This window comes from Mustela erminea, chromosome 11, assembly GCF_009829155.1.
Source record: "Mustela erminea isolate mMusErm1 chromosome 11, mMusErm1.Pri, whole genome shotgun sequence".
Taxonomy (NCBI): Eukaryota; Metazoa; Chordata; class Mammalia; order Carnivora; family Mustelidae; genus Mustela; species Mustela erminea.
Window position 1 is genome coordinate 71,186,377 of NC_045624.1, and position 15,919 is coordinate 71,202,295.

At 36.2% G+C, this 15,919-nt stretch overlaps 1 protein-coding gene across 4 annotated transcripts in view; it reads right to left on the reverse strand.

The window, feature by feature from the left end:
* ANKIB1 (ankyrin repeat and IBR domain containing 1) overlaps positions 1 to 15,919 on the reverse strand; it is a 154,921-nt gene that overhangs the window by 36,595 nt on the left and 102,407 nt on the right. For all 4 annotated transcript variants that reach the window (XM_032305005.1, XM_032305001.1, XM_032305004.1 and 1 more), the window contains exons 8-9: positions 13,846 to 13,990; positions 11,837 to 12,003 (exon numbers count right to left, since the gene is read on the reverse strand). In XM_032305005.1, coding sequence (XP_032160896.1) covers positions 11,837 to 12,003; positions 13,846 to 13,990 — 312 coding nt within the window. The remainder of the gene's footprint in view (positions 1 to 11,836; positions 12,004 to 13,845; positions 13,991 to 15,919) is intronic.

Below are 15,919 nucleotides of genomic sequence, written 5' to 3' on the forward strand. Positions count from 1 at the left end.
ATGATGCCACCAGCTTTGGTTTGCTTTTTCAACATTCCTTTGGCTATTCGAGGTCTTTTTTCTGATTCCATACATATTTTAGGATTGTTTGTTCCAGCTCTGTGAAAAATGCTGGTGGTATTTTGATAGGGATTGCACTGAATGTGTAGATTGCTTTGGATAGCATGGATATTTTAACAATATTTTTTCTTCTAATCCACGAGCATGGAGTGTTTTTCCATTTCTTTTTTAAAGATTTTATTTATTTATTTGACAGAGATCACAAGTAGGCAGAGAGGCAGACAGAGAGAGTGAGAGGGACTTGATCCCAGGACCCTGAGATCATGACCTGAGCCGAAGGCAGTGGCCTAACCCACTGAGCCACCCAGGCGCCCCTGTTTTTCCATTTCTGTGTGTCTTCTTCAACTTCTTTCATGAGTCTTCTATAGTTTTCTGAGTACAGATCCTTTGCCTCTTTGGTCAGATTTATTCTTAGATATCTTACGGTTTTTGGTGCAATTGCAAATGGGATTGATTCCTTGGTTTCTCTTCCTGCTATTTCACTGTTAGTGTATAGGAATACAAGAGGCTTCTGTGTGTTGATTTTATATCCTGCAACTTTGCTGAATTCCTGTATCAGTTCTAGCAATTTTTCTGGGGTCTTTTGGGTTTTCTACATAAAGTATCATGTCGTCTGTGAAGAGTGAAAGTTTGACTTCTTTGTTGATTTGGATGCCTTTTGTTTCTTTTTGCTGTCTGACTGCTGAGGCCAGGATTTCCACTATGATGATGAACAACAGTGGTGAGAGTGGATATCCTTGTCATGTTCCTGATCTTAGGGGAAAAGTTCTTCCCTATGAGGATGATACTTGCTGTGGGTCTTCCTTATATGGCTTTTATGATGTTGAAGAATGTTCCCTCTTTCCCTACATGGTTCCCTACTATGTTCCTTCTTTTCCTACATCCTCTCAAGAAAGGATGCTATACTTTGTCAAATGCTTTTGGTCATATGGTTTAAATGGTTCTTATCCTTTCTTTTAGTACTGTGGTACGTCACACTGATTGATTGTGGATGTTGAACCACCCCTGCAGCCCAGGGATAAATCCCACTTGGTTGTGGTGAATAGTCCTTTTAATGTACTGTTGGACCATATTAGCTAGTATCTTGGTGAGAATTTCTGTATCCATGTTCATCAGGAATTTTGATCATAATTCTCCTTTTTAGTAGGGTCTTTGTCTGGTCTTGGGGATCAAGGTAATTATGGCCTCAGAGAATGGGTTTGGAAGTTTTCCTTCTATTTCTATTTTTTGGAACAGCTTCAGAAGAATAGGTATTAATTTTTATTTAAATGTTTGGTAGAATTCCCCTGGGAAGCCATCCAGCCTTGGACTCTTGTTTGTTCGAAGATTTTTGATTATGGATTCAATTTCTTTGCTGGTTTGTTCATGTTTTCTATTTACTCCTCTTTCAGTTGTGGTAGATTATGTTTCCAGGAATGTATTCATTTCTTCTGGATTGCCTAATTTGTTGGCACATAATTGCTCATATTATTCTCTTATATTATTGGTATTTCTGCAGTGCTGGTTGTGATCTCTCCGTTTTCACTCACAATTTTATTTATTTCGGTCCTTTCTCTTTTCTTTTTGATAAGTCTGGCCAGGGGTTTATCAATCTTATTAATTATTTCAAAGAACTAGCTCCTAGTTTTGTTGATCTGGTCTATTTCTTTCTTTCTTTTTTTTTTTAAATTTCTGTATCATTGATTTCTCCTCTAATCTTATTTCTCTTCTCTTGCTACATTTAAGCTTTATTTGTTGTTCTTTTCCCAGCTCCTTTAGGTGTAAGGTTAGATTGCATATTTGAGTCTTTTCTTACTTCTTGAGGAAGGCCCGTATTGCAAATATTCTTCCCTCTTAGGGCTGCCTTTGCTGCATCTCAAATATTTTGAACTGTTGTGTTTTCACTTTCATTTGCTTTTGCATTTTTAAAAAATTCTTTAATTTCCTGGTTGTCCCATTCATTCTTTAGTGGAATATTCTTTAATCTCCATGTATTTGGGGCCCTTCCAAATTTTTCCTTGTGGTTGAGTTCAAGTTTCATAGCATTGTGGTCTGAAAACAGGCATAGTATGATTTCAATCTTTTTGTGCTGGTAGAGACCTGATTTATGACCCCAAATGTGATCTATTCTGGAGAGTGCTCTATGTGCACTTGAAAGAATGTGCATTCTGCTGCTTTAGGGTGAAATGCTCTGAATATATCTGTTAAGTCCATCTGGTCCAGTGTGTCATTCAAAGTCCTTATTTCCTTGCTCATCTTCTGCTTAGATGGATCTGCCCACTGCTGTGTGGGGGGTGTTAAAGTCCCCTACTATTATTGTATTATTATCAATGAGTCTCATTGTTATTAATTGATTTATATATTTAGCTGCTCCTAAGTTAAGGGCATAAATATTTAAAGTTGTTAGATCTTCTTGTTGGATAGACCCCTTTATTATGATATAATGTCCTTCTTCATCTCTTATTACAGTCTTTGGTTTAAAATCTAGTTTGAGTGATAGAAGGATGACTACTTTACCTTTCTTTTGATTACATCACATTCTTTTTGTTACCTCATGTTAAAATCTCCAAGTGACAGGATAATCTAATTTACTTTTGAGTTTGCTGAATCCCATTTTTCTGTCTGACTGGAATTTGGCAAGATTTAAATAAGAAACACATCAATTTATCATTTGTAACTTGATTTTACATTCTTCTATAGCTATATAAAAATCAAACATTAAAAAGCGCTAAGGCATTTACAAATTACTTATTTTAATTCAATGTGATGGTATATTCTGTAGTACAAAGGAAATTTTACAGTAAATAACAAAATGTCATTTTGAGGCGGGAGTAAAACCAATCTGTAAGTTCCATCATCATCATCACCATCATGATGTGTTATTTTAAACAAAGATATTTGCAAAATTAAAGTCTGTTAAGACACCCTGCTAATGAAGTTAAGTCTTACAAACTAAGAGGCAATATTTTACTATATTAAGAATATAACAGGGTACCTGGGTGGCTCAGTGGGTTAAGAATCTGCCTTTGGCTCAGGTCATGATTTTGGGGTCCTGGGATCAAGCCCTCTGTAGGGCTCCCTGCTCAGCAGGAAGTCTGCTTCTCCCTCTCCCCCTGAACTTGTTTCTCTCTCCCTTGTCAAATAAATAAATAAATAATTTGATAAATAAAATATTTAAAAATTTTTTAAAAAATTAAAAAAAAACTTAAAAAAATCTTAACATTTTACTTCAACCCATTAAAACAGCTACTATTAGAAAACTGGAGGACAACAAGTGTTGGGAACATATGGAAAAACTGGAACCCTTATGCAGTGCTGGTAGGAATCTAAAATGATGCAGTTGCTATGGAAAACAGTTTGGTAGTTCCTCAAAATATAAAACACAGAATTATTACATGATCTATCAATTCCACTCATAGGGATATGCCTAAAAGAACTGAAATCAATGACTAAAAACTTTCTCACCCGTGTTCGAAACAGTCAGAAAACAGCCAGAATATGGTTAACAACCCATGTGTCCATCAACAAATGAGCAGATACATAAAATATGGCATATACACACACAATGGAATATTAGTAGGCCATAAAAAGGAATGAATTCTGATTTATGTTACAACATGGATGAATCTTGAGACATTATGCTATGTGTTATAAGACACAAAAGGAAAAATATCGTATGGTTCCACTTACATCAGAGATCCAGAACAGGGAATTTACAGAGACAGAAAGTAGACTGGTGGTTACCAGCTGCTAAGGGGTTAAGGGAGGATGGGGAGTCATTGCTGAATGGTTAGTTTCTCTCTGGTATGAGGTAAAAGTTCTGTAAATGGATAGGAAATGGTTCTACACATTAGAAATGTACTTAATACCACTGAATTATATACTTAAAATGCTTTGAAGAAAAAAAACACCAATTACCTTGAAACAGTAATTTGTTTGCTTCAATTCCTGACATTACTGAATCTGGCATTTGGGAAATTTTTTCCATAACTGCTGTTTTATAATGTTTCTTAGTAACTCAGTGGTAACTTAACAGTCATTCAAAAAATACTGAGTTGATTAAAAATGGAAGTTAAAAAAATGGAAGTAGATATATTACATTTGCTTTAGTACATATTAAAATAAGCTCTGCTTCCCAGAAATTGAAGGGATATCTGTGATAACTGTTAATTTTATTTGGCACATATACTAGCTTACACCAGAGTAAAAAATATGCCACAGATCTAGGAATAGTGTTTCCATATGGTGCTTGAGAATACATGTAGGAATACAGAATCTAGATTTCTCATGACTTACTAAAAAACTTTGGGTGTAAAATAGACTTCTATATCTGCAGTATCTAAAACAAATAAAGTCAATGAAATAAAATATTTCCATTAATTTTAAGAGTTTTCCCCCTGAAGATTAAACATATTGAATATTTTTTTACTTACTAGAATCAATACCTATATGACTGGCTCTGGTGTTAGGACATTTTCTGACAGAACTGAGAAAATACTCAGAGGGAGAGGCAGTGGAGAGGAAAGCCCAGTTTTTCAAATGGAGTCTGAAAAATAAATGCTATTTCTTCACAAGAGCATAACTGCTTATTGGTATGTTTGGTCTCTGAGCTTGTGTTGCATTACACAGCGAAAGATTTTCTTTTCCAGAACCTCACAGGAGGACACAGACCTGCTGCTTCCTTAGGTGCTAGCCCAATTAGCAGGATCACTTCTGAATGTTCTAATTCGGCCGTTTCCAACGCAATGCTAAGAGTGGGTATAAAAAGGAGAGGCTTTTTACATAAAAAAGAAGTTAGACCAATGACTATAAATTTAAAAAGGGAGCTAGAGGTTGCCTCTTAAAACTAAGGTATTTGGGAAAATAAGCCCAACTACTTTAAAGTATGGTAATAACAATGCTACCAGACATTATGTGATTGATAATCTGAATTATGTCACGTGCAGGGAGAGATGTTATTCTGAGACAAGTAGTAAAGAGACTGGAATATAATTCCTTAACAAAGTTTTAACCACGACACAGATGACTGGTGACAAGTATTCTGACAGACCTGGTGCTTGTCGAGACTGCACCTCAAAATGTCACTAAAAACAAGGAAACTATAAGAAGAATTTTGCCACACAGTCCACTGAAATTTAGACACACCAATAGAATGGGTTCACTAAGAGAAAAAGTGCTTTGTTATAAAGGAAAAAAAAAGATTGTCTAATATAAAATCCTTAACTAAGGATGTTAACTAATGGTTAACTAATATAAAAAGATTAAAGAAAGGCTCTTTCCTTGAAAATTTTTGAATATGCACAATCATTGGCAGGAATATACAGTGGCTCCAAAGGATTCTGGAAAACGAAAAATCTTCTATAAAGTTTCATAATCTGATGGGAAATTCCCATCAAGAAGTTGACAATTTCTGCATTATTGGGTATTTACTCTGAAGATACAAATATAGTGATCCAAAGGGGCATCCGCACCCCAACGTTTACAGCAGCAATGTCCACAAGAGCAAACTATGGAAAGAGCCCAGATGTCCGTAAACAGATGAATGGACAAAAAAGATGTAGTGTGTATATACACATATACATGTGCATACACATACATACACAATGGACTACTACTCAGCCATCAAAAAAATGAAATCTTGCCATTTGCAACGACGCGATGGAACTAGAGGATATTATGCTAAGATAAAAAGTCAAACAGAGAAAGGCAATTATCACTCAGATGTGGAATTTAAGAAACAAAACAGGATTATAGGGGAAGAGGAAAAAAATAAAACAAGACAAAATCAGAGAGGAAGAAAACCATAAGAGACTCTCAATCATAGGAAACAAACAGGGTTGCTGGAGGGCAGGGGTGTAGGGAATGGAGTAACTGGATGATGGACATTAAAGAGGGCACATGATGTAATGAACCCTGGGTATTATATAAGACTGAACCATTATTAACTTCCTTCTATCTTTGAAACTAATAATATATTATATGTTAATTAATTGGATTAAAAAAATAAGTAGGTGGGGAAAATTTATTATAAAATGTTATAAAATATTTTGAAAAAATGATCGAAACACTTCATTTATGTAAGCTTTTAATTAAAATTTTTTTTTCTTGGGGTGCCTGAGTGGTTCAGTTTAGTGTTTGCCTTTGGCTGCCTTTTGGCTCAGGTCATGATTCCAGGGTTCTGAGATTGAGCCCCACGTCGGGGTCTCTACTCAGCAGGGAGCTGGCTTCTCCCTCTCCCTCTGCCTGCTGCTCCCCCAACTTCTGCTCTTTCTCTAACAAAGAATTAAAATCTTAAAAAAGTTTTTTTTTCCCCAAATTTTTTGGGATAAATTTGACATGTAACATTGTGTGAATTTAAAGTATACAGTGTGTCACTTCGATACATTTATGCACTGTAATATGATTGCTGTTGTAACAATTTTTATCACATTACGTTTCTAGTACAGTAAAAAAAAAAAAAGTAACACCTCCCTCTTTAAAAAAAGTTGACAACTTCAGTTCACTGAAATTAGAACTTTATTATTGACCCGTCCTGTGTAAGTAAATTCTTATGATTCTCCTTTAGACAACTTTCTCCCTTAATTAACACGTTAACTAAAAATTACAATTTTAAAAAACTAGTATCTTTGGGGCACCTGGGTGGCTCAGTAAGTTAAGCATCCAACTCTTAATTTTGCTCAGGTCATGATCTCAGGTTTGTGAAACTCGGCCCCACATTGGATTCCATACTAGGTATGAAGCCTGCTTAAAATTCTCTTCCTTTCTCTGTCCCACCCCCCACCTCTCTTTCTCTCTCTCTAAACAAACAAGAACTAATATTTTTGAAAATATCTGTCAATGTTGTAATTCCTTACACACACCAACTCATTTAATCCACGTAACAATTCTTTGAAATTGGTACTATTATCCCCCTTTTACATGCATGGAGAGGCTCAGTACTCTGCTAAAGGTCACACTGATAGCAAGCAGATGAGCTGAGATTTGAATTCAAATAGCTTGGCTTTGGAAGTAGTACATTTTGAACTGACTGCATCACTTATAAAGGCTTCAAGTATATTACTGTATTATAAGGGAGGATGCTTGTTTATCAACAAGTCACACAGCGAGTTAGTGGCAGTTAAGTCTCCAAATGTAGGCCCTGTGTCTTCAATTAATGTCAATCACTTGCTCCACTGAAACTTGATACAACTGAACTTTCAACAGTATTTATTTAGGTGAGCATGATACTTTGTATAGAGTAGATGTGATATTTAAATAGGGTCTTATGATCAGTTTCTATCAAATAAATATCAAGTTTCATTTCTGGGCCTAGGTCAAGTAGGGGAATAAGTTCTGCTTGTTGGCAGGACTCTGATACACAAATAGTTAAATATTGCCAGTCTGGAAACATTGTTTTCCTGAACCAGAGCTAAGGAACTGAGATTCTAATTTTACAAGACAAGAGGAGACTCAACTGTTGGGGCCCACAAAGAACAAGAACATTTATTTTGCCCAGAGGACTCCTACTAAAGAGTCCACTGTCTGTGAAGTCTGTGGGGGGAGATGAAGCATGAAACTATGCTTTAACTCAATCAAGATTCATGTTCCTAACAGGAAAGTAGACTTTATCAAAATCCTTACTGTGGATATTGGAGGAAAACAGAACGAGCTGATGATAGTATTAATGCACTAATACACATTCACTTGTAAAATTTCCCAAATTCCTGACAAGTCCGCACACTGTATTCTGATTCACTGGAAACTTCAGTGGACTAGAAACCTGATGGCTGGGATTTCTTATCAGTTGTATCTCTATAATCCAAATCTTACTGGGTTCAATCTGTCTCATGGTGATGGTGACGCTATTTTATAGGTTTCTTTGCATAGTTCACTAAATAAATGTTCCATAGCTGGCTGATACATTAAAAACCACACAGTACTGTTTTTAGAATATTCATGCCAGTCAATTTTATTGAATAACTCTAAAATACATTTGACTCTCTATGGATTTAGAAGAGATGAATTCCATTTAAGTTTCTCCATTTCCAGGGGCAATGCTTGTGACTGAAGGGAGTGGGGATACTCTGAGGTAACAGACGAGGGAAATGGCCACTATACCTAAGGTTAAATTTGAATTCCTCTCTTCATAGATCAGAATTTGGGTGGTATTAAGTATTTCTGACCACAAATCTTTATTTTATTTTCTATTTTTAAAAAGATTTTATTTATTTTTTAGAGACAAAAAGAGAGCACATACAGGGGGAGGGGCAGAAGGAGAGGGACAAGCAGACTCCGTGCAGAGTGCAGAGTCTGATGTGGGGCATGATCCCAGGACCCTGAGATCATGACCTGGGCCAAAATCAAGAGTTGAATGCTAAAATGCCTGAGCCACCCCGGTGCCCCTGAGAGCAAATCTTTAAGGAGTTGCTTCAGAGAAGAAACACTTGGAGTTTGCTCAGAGGGCACAGAAGTTACATAGTAGCATATTCTATTTAATAAAAACAGAGGGGAGATGGTCATTGGCTCACATTATGAACAATGCCCAGGGGTAATATAGCCAAATCAGACAAAATACAATTATATAGGCTAGGGGGAGAAAGTATTCTACATTCAGTTAATAAGGGCAAAGAAGTGGTGGGTGAAAACAAATGACAAGAGAAAGGGCTAAACTGTGGTGGGAAGGGAAATGTCTACTCCTACCTTTCCTCTTATCAATAAATATGTTTGGTTATATCCAGGCACACATCCCTTGGGGATGGCTCTCAATTCATTCTGTCACACGCAGCTCTTAAAAAAAAGGAGCTATTAGTGCCTTTTCTTGTGGTTTTTATAATCATCTTTAGAGAATATTTCTGAGTATTTCTGAGTTTTCTGGGGAAAGAAAGAAGCAAAACCCAGAATCATATGCCTTTATTTTATAAAGATATCTCTTATAAAGCTTCCTTTTACATATAGCAGATTTTGCCTCTCTTTGAAATAGTAGATAAGGGCAGTAGAACTCTTAGAATTTCTTTTTTTTTTTTTAAATTCTTAGAAATTTCTCTCCTTATAGGTAAAGCTCTTACACTACATAAATAAGAGTAGGAAGGTAAGAATGTAAAAACAGAGACTGCAAATTAATGCCTAGAGAGGTGAAGCAGGCGATGTAAAAATCCTAGAATAGGATTTAGAATTGGAATTGTTACATCCAGAAAATGATTCTATTTGTTATGCTCTCTACCACCCTCACGAATAGGAGAAAGAGTAAATAATTACCAAATGTGGCCCTGAATCCATGTGGCCATTCACAGGTCCCCTGAACCAGGATAAAATTCAACAGAGGGCCTGTGGTTTTGGTATACGGTCGCCAATGAATCTTGACTATAACCAACCCAATATTTTAGGATGTGAGAAAGAATAAGTGAATATATTTCTCCAAACACTGGTCTAGAAATGTACATTTATAGCATGATAATATATACTTACGGATTGATTCATATAGCTTTTAAAGCTTAATCTATATTGGTAGGTTTTTCCACTAGTTCTGTCATGTTTAGTCAGACCAAACTTATTACTTGTGACATACTCAAGGAGTGAAAGCTCATCTGTAGTAAAAGCTGGTAAGCCAGACCACAGAAACCACATAGCTTAATAAGAGAAAGCTAATCACAGGTTCTTCTTTTCCTTTCAAAACTTTATTATTCTCTGATCTTAGCAAATGTTCTCTTCTCCTTACTTCTAAGTGTTTTTACTAATTTATAGTTTCCATTTCTTTAAATAAACATTTTATTTATTTACTTGAGAGCAAGACAGAGACAGAGAGAGTGTAAGGGAGAGAGAGTGCACAAGTAGGGGGCGGGTGTGGAGGGCGGATTGGGTCACATAGACTCCTCACTGAGCGTGGAGCCTATGACACAGGACTCCATTCCAAGACCCTGAGATCATGACATGAGAGGAGGTCAGTTGTTTAGCCCACTGAGCTACCTAGGCACCTCTGCTTAGTATCACTTTAGATGCACAGGGTACACATAGTGGGGTGCCTTAGGGCACATGAGCTTAAATTTTGGAAGAAACTCCACACCATTTCAAAGAGGAAGCTTCTTTATTTTTTAACTTCAGTATTCTTATGTTAAAGTGAGTTTATATTCATCTAAGGACTATATATTTATGAACAATTAAGCTCATGTGTATTCATTCACTCACTTGTACTTCTGAGCTAGATCCTGACCTCTTCTGGTGAGGCACTGAGGTAGAGTTAAGAACCAATCAGTAAACAGTAAAACATGTAAAACTAAAAATTATGAATTTGTCTTGTAAATGTTTCGAAAAATTACTATAAGGCACGTGGATATAACCTATTATTCAATATTCTGTTGCTATTTTACTTGCTGGGACTGATTTAGTCATCATAGTAGTCAATATGATTTTCCTTTCATCAATCAGTTCATTCAAGCACCTAGCACAGAAGTCTAGCAAACTTCTTCTGTAAAGAACCAAATGGTAAATATTTGGGCAGTTTTGTAGGCCATATGGTTTCTGTCGGAACTACATAATGTTGCCATGGCCTGAAAGCAGCCACAGAAAATAAACTGGCCCAAATGGGTATGGCTGTATTCCAATAAAAATTGGTGGGAACAGTAGTTTTCTGACACCTGACCTAGAGAGTTCACTGCTATATAAAGACTGGCAATTCAAGAAATATTTTTAGCTTATGATAATGATGATGATGGCAAGTAATACACCTTTCAGGATAGGATTATTTCTATAACTATGCCTTTTTAGTATAGCAGTGCTATAATTTGACTTTGGTTTCTGATAAGTAAGTAAGTAAGTAGTCTTATATCCATCTAAAGTATACCCTTGCATATGTGATAAATCTGGAAATGAGAGAAAAGAAGAACAAATGCTATTCTTTTTCTGATCGTTTAATTACCTAAAAAAAACCCCAACAGTTAATTATTGAATCTACTCTGAATAAAGCAGAATGCTGATAGACATACAGTTAAAAAACACAAGACATACAAACTGATTCTTAGCTAGGACTGTGCATTAGAACCACCTACAAGCCTCTTTTTGGGGGCCCTACTGCAAAACCTAGTACATCAAAAATTCAACTTGTTGGGGCCTACAGTGAAAATTTGGGAAAATGGGTCTTAGTTAATTCTAGGCATCCACGGTTAAGAATCACTGCTAGAGTTGGGGCGTCTGAGTGGCTCAGTGGGTTAAATCCTTTACCTTTGGCTCAGGTCATGATTCCAGGGACCTGGGATCTAGCCCCACATCAGGCTCTCTGCTCAGCAGGGAGCCTGCTTCCTCCTCTCTCTCTGCCTGCCTCTCTGCCTACTTGTGATCTCTGTCAGATAAATAAATAAAATATTTTAAAAAAGAAAGAATCACTGCTAGAGTCTTCAATTTTAAGAAAAAATTTAAGTTCTAAACATGTTCTAGTCTATTCTCAGCAATTTGTTACTAGAGTTTAAGTGCATGGGTTCTAGAATCAGAGCTTGGTTCTAATTCCATGCCTGCCATTTCTTAGCTGCATATCCCTGGGCAACTTCTCTATGCCTGAGTTTCTTTATCTGTAAAATGGGTGTAGTAACAATACTGAACTCATAGCACTGTCGGGAGAATTCAATATATGAAAATATCTGGCATAATGCTTGGTACACATCAAGCACAAAATAAATATAAATTATGACTATTCATCACATCACACATTTTTTAAATTAATAAGAATGATATCAAATATACTACACTCTAAAGACCCAATTCTGTTAAAAGTCTCTTTAAAAGCTGTGAGAAAGGGGATTAGGCTGATTCCAACTTCTCTTATACTGACCAGCAAAAGAGGTGTCCTTTTCCACAGTCCACAGCAGGAGCTCTGAGCAAGGGAAAGCTGAGTGTATCAGACCCAGATGTATTTGACCCTTGTTTTGTAAGTCTGACTGCTCTTTCACAACCTGGAGTAGGACACCATTTAATGGCAGGATTATTTTCAACGAAGGCCTGTTGAAATAGCAATAATAAAACATAACAGAAATATTTTAACTCTTAATTCTCAGAGCATATCTCATGTCAATTTACTTTAGAGGGAAAAAAGGGGGAACTAAAAAACAAGGAGAAATCAGTTTCAAGAGATACTTAAAAATAGTACCAAAAAGTATGGAACTTATAGTAAGAAGGAAAAAAGACATAATTACCTTAGAAACAATGTGACTTTTTAAATTTATGTTTTCTTTAATCTAAAAACCAGGTAATGATGATCAAGCAAAAATGCAATTATTCACACAGAAAATACATAATTTAAAAATGTTTACGGGGCGCCTGGCTGGCTCAGTGGGTTAAAGCCTCTGCCTTTGGCTCTGGTCATGATCCCAGAGTCCTGGGATCGAGCCCCGCATCAGGCTCTCTGCTCAACAGGGAGCCTGCTTCCTCCTCTCTCTCTGCCTGCTTCTCTGCCTACTCGTGATCTCTGTCAAATAAATAAATAAAATCTTTTAAAAAAATGTTTTCTCATACAATCTGCTGCTTTTCTGATGGAAAATAATTATATGAGTATTAGTTGTATTAGTACTGTAAATTTCTAAATGATACCCCAGTAATACATAAAAATCCAGATTATGATATTTTGTTATGAAACAGCAGGACATCTTTTTGAAAAGTCCATATGTCATAGGTTTAGACTACAAAAAATTTGCACAATTTTTTTATTTAGAGAGAAGGAGCGAGCGTGCATGACTATAGGGGAGGAGGGGCAAAAGGAGAGGGAGAAAGAAAATCTTAAAGCAGGTTTCCTGCTGTGCACAGAGCCTGACGTGGGGCTCAATCCCATGACTTGGAGATCATGACCTGAGCTGAAATCAGGAGTCAGACACTTAACTGACTGAGCCACCCAGGCATCCCCAAAGTATAATTTTTAGACCACACAAGAAAGTAACTTGCATACTTCTGGACAATTCTTAAATGAAAATAAATATAGGAAAAAAAAGAAACATTGTAATTCATTATATGAAACTATTCTTTGAAAAAAACCCATTCTAAGTTGATAATCTTTATTTCTGAATATTTACATTTAGAAGTCTAAAATATGTCTTTTGGAAAACTGAAAAATAGGTATTATTTACTCTGAACACTGTCTTGATCAGTTACAAAAGTCCAACAGGCAAATGAGTAAATAGTTTTGAATAAGTTTGTTTGTTGTTTGGTAAATTACTACTACAATTTTTTACTTTAATTTTATCTATCATAACTATAAAATAATGCTTTAGGATGCATAGGTAGTCAGTCAGTTCTAAGTGCCCAAATCTTGGTTTTGGCTCAGGTCATGATCTCAGAGTTGTGAGATCAAGCCCTATGTTGGGCTCTGTGCTGAGCGTGGAACCTGTTTGGGATTCTTTCTCCCTCTTTCTCTGCCCCTCTCCCTACTCACATGTACATGTGCATGCGTTCTCTAAAACAAACAAACAAATAATAAATGAATAAATAAAATTGCTCTTAAAGGTGGAGGCACCTGACTGGCTCAATCAGTTAAGATCTATGTCTTGGGCTTGAGTCATGGTGTTGGGGTTCCTCCTCAGTGGGGAATCTGCTTCTCCCTCTCCTTCTGCCCCTCCTCCTGCTCTTGCAAATGTGCTCTCTCTTTCTCTCTCAAATAAATAAAATCTTTAAAAAAAATGCTTTTGCTTAAAACTTTAATTAATGCCACCATTCCTTCATGCAGTTTTTCTGGGAGACAAAATCAGAGTCCATTATTTTATGTGTTTTTAAAAATAAAACAAAAAAATTAAATAAAATCTGTTATGCAGGTTTCATAAAATGAAAATGAAATTGGGATAACTGGCAGCATACCTTAATATCAAACTGTAGATATCGTTTGTCCATCTCCTTAGAAACTACACTTTCTATGATATCCACAGGCACAAGTTGGAAGCAATCATATGCAGGACAGAAAATGTTGTGAGCTTCACCCTCTTGAATTTTCAGATTCAAAAACCTAATAAAATTTATCAATTGATAGAAAAAAGGGAAGAATATAATTTATTTGCAAATTCCATGAATTTTTCTTTATGCTAAATTTTCTGTTAGAGTATAAGTAAAATAATACCAATAAACAAAGGATGAAATATCAGTTGTAATGCACTGATTTATATAATTCAAAACATTATTTATTGAACACTTACTACCTGTCCAACCATTCATTCACTTATACACACATATATGAATATACATACTTGTATTTATGTTTTTTATATATGTTTTCACAGTGCTCTTCTTTTACTTTATCCTCTCTAAAAATCTGAAACAGTATCCAAGTTTCAGAAATGAGTGGTTTAGGAAGGTCATATTCAATTCTCAATATTCTATACCTTTAAAAAAAAAGGAGCAATTATACAGAATCAAATCATGGCTAATCCAAGAGATTTGGGAGTGGCACTGGAAGACAGCATACCTTTTTGAAGAAAAGACTACCTCTTTATATTTCATTTAGATAAGTATTAAGTTGCGTATCTTACTCTAGGCACACTAGTTGAGGCAGGGAAAAGTTATCCTGGAGAGTGGCAGAAATCTAGCCTAAGGTGAATCAAGTGGTTAAGGAGAAGGGTTTTGAGTTAGAGAATTCCAGGTCTGCCACTACTAGTCATATGATCTTCAACAATTTATATACCTGTTCTGTTTCACTATCTGTAAAATGAAGGTCATAATAAGCACTTCTTGAGGGTTGTTACACAGATTAAATGATATAATGTGTGAGTATCTGCTGGATGCCTGGCACAGAATAAGAATTTATAAATTTTAGCAGGGTTTTATTATTATTAATATTCTCTATAGAAAAACAAGAAACAAATTAGCTTTTGAAGTGTGATTTAACACTTAAACCTAGAGGAAATATATGGAAAGCCAGGGAACTAAGTCACCATTCTCTAGTGATCACCGTCAACAGTTTGACCATTCTGCCTGCAGTATTTTCCGTTTGGTTCTCTCAGTGTCTTAATTTAACTGCATTCAAAAAAAAAAAAAAAAAAAAAATTCAAGCTAACTGAGACTTCATCAGATCTGCTCTCTCTGGTCCATTTCCACCTTCTCTCACAGTACCATCCTGGCACTTTAAAGAAAACAGAGCCCTCTCTAATATCCTCCCTACCACATCCTGAACCTACCCATATCTTTAGCTACCTTTGCCTTCCTCTCACTATTCCCTTCAGTGAAAGAGGGCTTCCTCCTATACCCCCCAAGCTAACCTGTAAATACTCCAGACAGCTCCAGAATTTGCACAATCCAGAAACCTATCCCCTCTCTCTGTCTCTGTCTTTTTGTCTTCCTCATCGGTCTTTGGCACAATCAATACACTCAAGTTTTTTCCTACGCTCAAACATTTCTCAACTAAATGATCTTTTTAGCTCCACCTTCCTTTCCCATCAGTTTCTTGACGAAATAGTTTAATGATTTGTCATTCCTCAACTCTATCCCATTCACTTCTCAACCAGCAACACTCTGGCTTTTATCACCTCTAAACTGAATGGCCAGCTCTCAACAGGCCATTAAGACTACCCATTAGCTCAAGGATCCAAGACATCTCAGTTTTTTTCTGGCCTGACTTCTCTGGAGCATCAGATAGTGCTAAGTAGTTCCTTCTTTCAGATTCTCTCTTTTCTCTGGCTTCTAGGACTTATTATCCCCCCTTGGCATTCTTTTTACCTTTGGTTGCTCCTTACTCAACTTTTTCTCTAGTGCTTTTCACTCTCCTGATCACTTAACGTTTTACTGTTCTCTAGGGTTTTCATGCCAAAACTTTTCCCTTCTCATTTCATTCAGTCTTCCTGGGTGATCTAAATACTCCCAAATTAAACTACCACCTATATGCTAATGACTCTGAAATTTAAAGCCCAGATCTCCCTCCTTAGCTACAGATCTTGACCATACA